Raw genomic sequence first — 9,960 nt, forward strand, 5'->3', positions numbered from 1 at the left:
CTGGTCGTCAGCGCCGTTAGCGCCCACGGAGAGGCTGCCCTGCCGGGGACTGAGAGGTGCTGCGCTGACAACAATGGCAGCCTTGGCGTTGGCAGCGCGGATGCGGCTCGGCGTCGGGGCCGTTAAGGCCCTGGAAGCCCGAGGCTTCGGCTCCGACCGGGTACGCCGGCGGCAGTGTCCGCTGCCCCATCCGTGAGCGCGGACCTCACAGTCCGCTGGGCAGCGTTAACCGATGTTCCGGTCTCTCCACAGTCAGACCGCTCCGACGCGGGGTCGATCCGGGAGGCTGGCGGGGCCTTCGGAAAGAGAGAGCAGGCTGAAGAGGAGCGATTCTTCCGGTGAGGCCTCTGCGGTCCCAAGCCCAGCCCTAGAGCTCCCAGGGCCTTCCAATCCTTCTTAAACTTCCAGTCGTCCCATCCCTCCCTGCGGCGCCCCATCCCCTAACAGAATTCCCATGCCTCCGAACGCAGGACGCCCAACATTCGAGGCCCCTGTTGTTACCGCCGCTAGGGCGCTCCCATTGCCTTGCCTAATCGTCCCAGGGTCCCCAAACCAAACCATTTCAACCTGCAGGTGTCCAGGATTCTCCAACCACGGTTCAGCTCTTACTGGATCATTTACCATCCCCACCTGTGGAATTCTCTCCGGGTCGTGCGAAACACCCCCAAATGCTTCACGGAGTGTCTAGATCCGACCGTCCAATACTTGCAGACCGCCAGAGCCTGACTCTCGGCCCTCACTCACCCATCATCCCTCTACGCTCTTTTTTCCCCAACACGCCTTAGCTTTGAGTGGATTCCCTGACTCTAAAAGCCCTCTCAGCCATTTGTAGACCCACACGCGTATCCCACTTGGCCAGAGTGGGTGGGCCTTAGAACTGGGGGATGCTGCTCCCTGTTGGAAACACACCCCAGCGACTCCTGGAGACTTTCCCCTGCTCCGCCCAGCCCAGCCCAGGCCAGGCCAGCCACTGGGCTGGGCCTATCCTACTCTCTTGCCCAACCTTGAGTTATCTTTTACTGACTTCTGTCCACGGTAGGGATAAGTGTGAAACTAATCTCGTCTCTGCTGCTTCTTTATCTTCACATTTCTGTCCACTCTTGCTCACTCTTAAGAATTATCACCATGGCACCTGCCTTACCAGAGAGCCAAGGCACAGCCCTTAGAGAGCATCTAATTGGGCCCCTACATTTTACAGTTAAGGAAAACTGAGGCCCAGGTGTGGCCCAGCCAACATTTGAATGGCCCCCTCTTGAAATCGACATTAGACTACCCATACAAGAAATCACCCCCCTTTTTTTTTTCTCCTTCATTTTGGCTTTCACAGTGGACCGTGAATTTTTCTAGGTAAAGAATGCTCTAGATAAATTGGGATAGGACATGGATGATTGTCCTTTAGCTATATCCCTTTGTGTAGCCCCCTCCGCTTGTTCTTTTTTTTCCCCAAAAAGGTACTCTGTTCTCTAGGTTGTTCCTCTGTTAAGGCACTGGGGACTCCATCACACCTCTCTGGAGTTTCTACTTAAAGAGGGATCTGAAAGGAATACTTCATTAATGATGGAATTCCAGGCATTAGCACCAGGAATCATTTTGGTTGTCTCCTAAAGATGGATACATCTTAAGATGGGGCATTCTTTCTCTAGTGGGGCAGGAGGAGGTAGAAGAGGATAACCAGCCAGATTCCTTTGGGATTGGGACTCCATTCTTCACCTTAGTATTGCAGGTATGCTTAGAGTCTCTTCAGGGTGAAAGATCAGGATTAAACCCAGCACCACTGTGTCCTTGTAGAGCACGGACTAGAGAACAGCTAGCAGCCTTGAAGAAACATCATGAAGATGAGATCACTCATCATACAAAGGAGATGGAGCGTCTGCAAAAAGAAATTGAGCGGCATAAGCAGAAGATCAAGAAGCTAAAACAGCATGATGATGACGATTAAGTGCACATGGTTCCCCAAAGATTGGCTACATGTGTAGACAGTTCTGGCTCAATATCTGTGTGCTTCCAACAGATAATAATAAATTGTTATCAGTGAACTCTGTCTAATGCCTTCTTCAACTATCTGGAGAAGGGCAAGGGGGTACCCTACTGGACTGCTAAAATGAATCAAATGGTACCTGCAATAGGGAGCTCGAAGGCAAAGCATGGTGTGATTAGTGACAGCTTATGGGCACTGGGAGGGGTATGACTGGGAAAGATCACTAGTCAGAGGTGGTCAGAGAAAGCTTGAAGGATAAACTCCAAAGGCATTATTAGGTCAAGAGCAGCTTAGAAACCAGGAATTTTGCATTTTTTAAATGGATTAGAGAATACTTCAGACAAACTAGTTATCTTCATTCTAATTATCCTTGTGCAGAGTGAGAGAATTAGAAATCATGTATTTGTGGTCGGTGTCTTGCCAATGGGTTTCAGCCCCTGGCAAGGTTGCTATGGATTCAATGTGACCAAAAAAAATGACAGCAAAACGTTATCGGGGTGAAAGGGTTATACCCAACTTTATTTCCAGGTGGCAGGTCAGTCACTAAAATCCCATCCACTCAGTGAGTCTGCATGCAGCAAGCCTGTCTCTGCCTCTGGGCCCATCTGTCCACACAGCTGTCCTCTGGGCCTGTCTGCACAGCTGTCCCACACAGCCGTCCTCCAGGCCTCTGCACAGTCATCCCACACAGCCATTCTCTGAGCCTTTGTCCTCAGTGCTGCCACCACTCCAGCCTCTGCTCTGCTCTCCTTTAGCCTTGCAGCCCTGCCACCATGTAACACTCAGAGCACTGGGCGGAGCTCTTATATAGAGTCAACAGCCATGTATTGCCCACAGCTGTGCAGTGAGCTAGTCAACCAGGGCCAGGTGAGAATCCTGGCCACAGGAACTCTCATTTTATTCACAGTGGTCAGTACATTGGAGTTGAGACTTGCATCCAGATTTTTTACTCCTAATCCAATTCTGTTCATTGCAGAGAATCAGAATTGTTTCTGAGATTATATTTTGCTTCAGTGAGTATGCTCTTGATTCAAATGAGATTTTAAGGCCTTGTCTACCTAAATTATTATACAAATTAGTTGTGTAGCTCCTCTAGGCAAAAAAAATTGAGGTGACAGTTTTGAGCCATTAGGAAATTTTCAGTTCACGGGTCATTTGCCCCAGATTTGTGATGAGTCATTTGTTGCAAGACCCTGTGACACCAAGGCCCTAAGGGCCATTGAATGATAAAGGCTTAGACGAGTCTTTGACCCTGCCCTCCAACACTAGGTAACTTTCCGAAATACTGTCCATGGTGCTCCTGAGGTAGGAGTGCTGAGATTGAAGTAACCAGCAACAAAATGACCTCAAAGATGAAGTGCGAGAAATGCTCACACTAAGTCACATGTCTTTTTTTTTTAACTTTACAGCAGAACAAAATTTGAAAAGTTTAAAAATCAGTGAAGGAATAAGTAACAAACATCTTCCATTTTGCATTTTTGTGACCCCCTAAAAAGAGCATAGAAAACCACCTAAGTTTCTAGATGATAGTGTTTTGTGACACAATTGCCTTATTAGGAGTTAATGTTCCTAAGTTAATTCCTTAATAGGAATGTACCATCTGCTCTTGACATATTTTAAATCAGTCTAATGATTGAAGAAAGCAAAAAGTTAAAACTTTAAAGTGAAGATGAAGAATCATACGGTTGAATTTTTAAAAATAAAATGAATAACTTTTGGAGCAGCCTAATTTAAGACTACCTAAACTATGAAAGTGGTAACTCAGTCTTTTTGTGGTTAATTTTTCTGACATACCATAATGAAAGCAAGATACAAATAATGTTTAAAAATGTGCTTTAAAAATGTTTATATATTTGTTCTTAAACTAAGAACATGTTAAAATCCTAAGATAATTTATTGATGTGAACCAGTAACCACAGCCACACACACAGCACAGGTCATAAGATTCACCTGGGATACATAAGCATCCTTGGTGGTTCTTAGAATTTCGAAAAGAACTACAGCAGGGGTTCTTTTAAGTGTCCGCAAGCCAGCTGTGTGGGCATCACTTGGGAACTTAACTAGAGTTGCAGGTTCTCATGCCCCATCACAGACTTACTGAAACCACCCAACAATCTACACACAAGCATATCTACAAATTAAAATTCAAAAACAAGTTCCCCCAGGTGATTTCAATGTGCACTGAAGTTTGAGGACCCATGTACTACAAGTAGTTTCCATTAAATTCGTTGGCATTTAGGGACATAGAACACTTTACATAAAGACATTAAGTATAATAACTATACATATTTATGTATAGTTCTTAATATGAGTGCTATTTTAGGATTTAGAAATAAGAGTTACGTTAAGAATTATTCTTGTACAGAACAATAAAATGTTAGAATAAGGCATTCCACAGAATACAATTTGGAAAATGCTACACTGGTTTATGGCATTAGTTAAAATCCTTTTTGTTCACAAGTAATAGAATCCAGTAGTGGCTGGCTTAAGGAGGAGAAAAAGTAATTTATTAGAAGAACAAGGGCTATTGTCTCAAATCTCAATATTTAACAAAACTGGAAAGGCAGGGACCAGAGAAGGTCTGACAACTGCAGGCATAGATTTGTTGAAGCAGCTTCCTAACCATCTGTGTCAGAATTGAGTGCTTTTTTTAAAAAAATAATTTCTATGAAACTTAACACAACAAAGTTATTTGACTATTGCACAACCATTTATATTTATGCAGCACTTTGCAATTATTTGCTCACTAAATCTCATATTTCTGGCAAATAGGTCCCTACCATTCATTACAACCAAAGTAACTGAAGCAGGGAATTTTAATTTTTCAAGGTCACACAACCAGGTTTGTGCTGAGCAAGATTTTCCTTCAGAGCTCCTGCTCCCATAGTCAAGTGTAGTCCAGTGTACTGGTTCAGCTGCCTACGAGCTTCCTCAGTGTGGGACAGGTTTGGGGAAAGATGTGCCTGGACCTCTGTGAAGGGGTGGTAAAGGTAAAAGCTCCCAGAAGTACACATAGAAGTGCCTGCAGTTGGCACTGGCATTGGCATTTGAGCTGCAACATGAACCCCATGGATTTCAATGCTTGCCTATATAATGCAAGCACACATTTGCAAAAGAACCTAGTTTGAGAATTTCACATCAGTAAGTCTAGAGTTAGAGCTCTCAACCCAGGCTGCACATGGAAATACCCAGGGAGCTTTAAAATTAAGCCAATGCCTTAGGATCAATTAAATCAAAATTTCTGGGATTGGGTCTGGGCAGGGGTATTTTCAAAAAGCTCCCCAGGTTTTTCCAATATGTGGTCAGAGCTGAGAATCACTGGTGTAAAGGGTAGTTCCAGATCTGCATATGGTTGGACAGGTTGTTTAATGCACAAGGACAGCTACTGAAGGGGCCAAGGAGAACTGAAATTCAGCCCACCCTCTGCTCACCAAGCAGTGTACTCTAGGGCAGGGGTGGCATCTGTGGAAAAGAGTGACCTTTTTTCTACTTCCCACAGACAACTCTGGCTCATTCCACTACTCTTGAATATTCATCACTATGTATTCTATGTATTCTGTTTTCAGATTTTTTGAATGTATTCATTAAAATTTACATTTAACATCTATTACATGGTGGGTACTTGGTATAATGGGAATACATCTGCAAAATAATCACAGCTACTGTCCCTATGTAACCTACAGCCTAATGGAAAAAAGTGGTTAAACAACAGTATGGGAAGTGTTCTAATGGGGGTGATTGCAGAATGCCGGAGGTCTGGGGGAAGACACTGGACAGGCACTCCACCCAGACCTGGAGCTCGAAGGGACCTCATCATGGAAGAGACATGACAGCAGCCTGGTAAAAGGGAGTGGGTAGAATTCAAGGCTGGGTGACAGCATTTCAAGAAGCCTAACATTGAAAGAGACCATGGGTTATTTGGGAATTGAAAATAGATCAGCCTGTCTGTCTGAAGCAGGGAGGGAATGATGGAAGAGGAGGTAGTGTGGTAGGTTCGACCAGTCTTCCAAGGGCTGGCTGGCTCCTTGTAACTTAATCACTATGTCCCACTCCTCAGTCCTTCCTTCTTTCTATCCTCTCTCCCTCCCTCCTTCCCTTTCTCTCCTCCTTTTAATCACAGTCCTTTATTAGAGCAGCAAACACCAAAACCATTCGTACCCTTCTTCAAGGAATCTTTGTCTTCAAGCACTGGAAAGGAGCAAGAAGCTCAGGAGCAGGCAAAGGAAAAAAGAAGCAGGGGGACACACACGTCACTGCTTCCCTTTGTGCTACCTGGCACAACCTCGCATTTAGCAAATTACACAGAGGCTTCCTTGCTCACCACTCTTTTTTAACTGAAATAAAATTCACTTAATAAAACTAATTATTAACCATTTAAAGTGTAAAACTGTGGTACTTAGAACATTCACAAGTTGTGCAAACATCACACTTCTCTCCCTCCACCCAACAAACTAGTCTGTTCTGTCTCCATTGACTTGCCTATTCTGAATATTTCATATAAATGGTATCATAAAATATGTGACCTTTTTTTTTGAGAGGGCATCTCTCATATTTATTGATCAAATGGTTGTTAACAACAATAAAATTCTGTATAGGGGACTCAATGCACAATAATTAATCAACCCCAAGCCTAATTCTCAGCAGTCTCCAATCTTCTGAAGCATAACGAACAAGTTCTTACATGGTGAGCAAGTTCTTACATGGTGAACAGTGCAAGGGCAGTCATATCACAGAAACTTTCAGTTTTGATCATGCATCATGAACTATAAACAATCAAGTCAGATATGATTATTCATTTGATTTTTATACTTGATTTATATGTGAATCCCACATTTCTCCCTTATTTTTTTTAAATAAAATGCTGAAGTGTAGGTAGATGCAAGATAAAGGTAGAAAACATAATTTAGTGCTGTAAGAGGGCAAATGTAGATGATCAGGTCTGTGCCTACAGACTAAGTATTAATCCAAGCTAGACAAGGGCAACAAAACATCCACGGATGCAGAAGATTTCTCTCAAAACGGGGGGGTGAGGTTCTAAGCCTCACCTCTGTTGATCCCCAATTTCTCACCTGATGGCCCCCCTGCGACTGTGGCTGTCTTAGGTTGTTCCTCCCTTGAGGAATCTTACCCGTCTCTGGCTAACCAGTCATCTTCCAGGGCCATACAGGGAAATGTAAAGTTAGTAAGTGAGAGAGAAGCAATATTCTTTGAAAAGGTTAGCTTTTTTACTTCTTTGCAGATTTATGCCCTGTGGGTTCTATGCCCAGCATTTGTCTTGAGGTATCTTTTCCACTTGGAAGAATTATGATACTTGGTAATTTTTTATATGAGGCACCATATGTGACCTTTTGTATCTGACTTTTTTCACTAAGCATAATGTTTTCAAGGTTCATCCATGCAGCATGTTTTCAAACTTCATTTCTTTCTTATGCGAGAATAATATTCCATTGTATGGATATACCACTTTTGATTATCCATTCATCACTTGACGGACACTTGGCTTGTTTCCACCTTTTGGCTATTGTGAATAATGCTGCTAAAAACATTCATGTACAAGTATTTGTTTGGAGACCTATTTTCAGGTTTCCTAAGTATGGATACATACCTAGGAGTGGAACTGCTGAGTCATATGGTAATTCTCTGTTTAACTTAATGAGGAGCTGCCAAATTGTTTTTCCACAGTCTCTGCAGCATTTTGCATTCCTACCAGCAAGGTACAAGAGCTCCAGCTTCTCCATATCCTCACCAACATTTGTTATAACTGACTTTTTTATTTTAGCTATTTAGTGATTGTAAAGTGGTATCTCATTATGGTTTTGGTTTGCAGGTGGCTAATGATATTGAACATCTTTTTGTGTGTTTATTCGCTATGTATATATCTCCTTTTAAGAGTTATCTATTCAAGTCCTCTGCTATTTTGAATTGGATTGTTTGTCTTTTTGTTGTTGAGTTTTAAAGTTTAATAATTTTTATGTATTCTGGATGCTAGATCTGTCTGCAGAACCAGCCTCGTTGCTGTCTAGAAATTGCAGAAGTGAGAAATTATTTTACATATATGTATAATTTGCTACATATATATAGATATTTGTTACATATATACAAAGATATTTGCTACACAAACATATATATATATATATTTGTGTATATGTGTGTATATCTGTGTACACACACATACATACACATAACCAAATAAGGAGGAATTATTCATACTCCTTTCTATAACTGGTTATATGGTTGTAGCTGATATTTATAACTACCTTTCTCCACTCCCCATTCTCTATTCTCTTTGTCTTCAAAGGAAAGCCTTAAGTGCCTCAGCTAGTTGTGGTTCTTTAACTAGTGAGACTCAAACCTTCATTCCTAAAGGGTCTGGGCCATTAGTAGTCCTGCCTGGACTGAGTTGTAGTTTTCCACTGACCTTAACACAGGTTATGACGATACAAAAAGACACCCTAAGGTATCTCCTGTATTCCAGACATAGTTGTACTTAGCTCCGTTGTGGAGTAGTAGTCTGATTTCTCTTTGATAGTCAAGATAAATCACTCAAGCCAGCACAGCAATTCCCCTCTTTATTTGTTGATTCAGAGGCATAAGGAGTCAAAAATAGTCAGGAATAGTCTTAGCTTCCACTTCAGTGGCATCATTGTTGTCTCTCCTGGTGGAAGCATTCTTCCTTTTGGAACTAAGACCTCTAGGCCAAGAGACTAGAAACAGGAAGCAAAATTTTGCTAGTGGGCCACTAGGGGTAATAGTGAGCAGTGTCATTCCCATTCCCACCCCTTGATTCCTGGACCTGTGAATCCTGGCAATGGGAGACGCAGCACCAGATATTAAATGCTGACTCAGCATAAACAGCCTTCTGAAGAACCTAGCTGAAGCCCTGCAAAGTATTGCCACCCAGTTGGCACTGTCACTGAGTTTTCAACAGGCCACTCCACTATACTAAGCCAGCTGCTTCAGGATGGTAGGGACTATGGTAAGACCAGTGAACTCCATAAGCATTTCGTTTGCTTACCTCATTTCATTTGTTGCACTTCCTTTGCCGTGAAGTGAGTTCCTTGATCAGATACAATGCTGTATAGGATACTATAATGGTGCATAACACATTCTGTAAGTCCACGGATGGTATTTTTGACAAAACATTTCATGCAAGGAAGCCAAATTTGTATCCACACTATCTATTCCAGTAAGAACCAAACACTGCCTCTTCCATGATGGAAGGGGTCCAATGTAATCAATCCACCAGCAGGTTGCTGGCTGATCACCCTGGGGAATGGTGCCATATCAGGGGCTCAGTGTTGGTCTTTCCCACTGGTTGACTGGACACTCAGTAGTAGCTATGACCAGGTTGGCCTTGGTGAGTGGAAGTCCATCTGCTGAAACCAGGCATGACCTCCATCCCTGTCACCATGGCCACTTTGTTGATGAGTCCATTGGGTGATGAGAGGCGTGGTTGGGGAAAGAAGTTGACTCAATAGGTTGTCCTGTCCACTTGATTATTGACATTTCCTCTGCTCAGCTCACTCATTGGTGAGCATTCACATGGGACACAAATATCTTCATATATTTTGCTCATTTAGAGAGGCCTCTTCACATACCTTTTCCCTAAATTTTCTTGTCACTAATTTTCCAATCATATTCCTTCCAAGACCCTCACCATCTAGCTAAACCATTGGCCACAGCCCATGAACCACTATAAAATTGCATATCTGGCCATCTCTCCTTCCAAACAAAGTAAATAAGCACGTGCACTACTTGACATTCTGCCCACTGGGAGGACTTCCCTTCACCGCTGCCCTTCAGGGATGTTCCAGAAAGCGGCTGTAGTGCTACAGCTGTCCACTTGCAGATGGTGCCTGTATATTGTACAGAACCATCTACAAACCAGGCCCAAGTTTTCTTCCTCCTCTGTCAACTGATTGTAGGGAACTGCCCATGAGGCCACGGGTGTAGACCAGGAAAGAGAAGGTAGTGTAACAGGA

General features: G+C 43.1%; 1 protein-coding gene across 2 annotated transcripts; it reads left to right on the plus strand.

Moving 5' to 3' along the window:
- ATP5IF1 (ATP synthase inhibitory factor subunit 1) lies at window positions 1–2,036 on the plus strand. Of its 2 annotated transcripts, none has more exons than XM_037010754.2 (3): window positions 1–160; window positions 253–338; window positions 1,789–2,036. In XM_037010754.2, exons 1-3 carry the CDS (start codon window positions 74–76, stop codon window positions 1,937–1,939), a joined length of 324 nt encoding a protein of 107 aa, XP_036866649.1. In that variant the 5' UTR covers window positions 1–73; the 3' UTR covers window positions 1,940–2,036. The 2 variants fall into 2 exon arrangements, with proteins under 2 accessions (XP_036866649.1, XP_017519443.1); XM_017663954.3 differs by having other exon boundaries at window positions 574–1,883.
- Window positions 2,037–9,960: the final 7,924 nt, after the last annotated feature.

This window comes from Manis javanica, chromosome 4, assembly GCF_040802235.1.
Source record: "Manis javanica isolate MJ-LG chromosome 4, MJ_LKY, whole genome shotgun sequence".
NCBI lineage: Eukaryota > Metazoa > Chordata > Mammalia > Pholidota > Manidae > Manis > Manis javanica.

What these genes read in the sequence shown, in the direction of transcription:
- ATP5IF1 (XM_037010754.2), top strand. Translation starts at nt 74, where the DNA reads ATGGCAGCCTTGGCGTTGGCAGCGCGGATGCGGCTCGGCGTCGGGGCC. An exon ending in GAGGCTTCGGCTCCGACCGG is followed by an intron (nt 161 to 252) that starts GTACGCCGGCGG and finishes GTCTCTCCACAG; the next exon opens with TCAGACCGCTCCGACGCGGG. An exon ending in GAAGAGGAGCGATTCTTCCG is followed by an intron (nt 339 to 1,788) that starts GTGAGGCCTCTG and finishes GTGTCCTTGTAG; the next exon opens with AGCACGGACTAGAGAACAGC.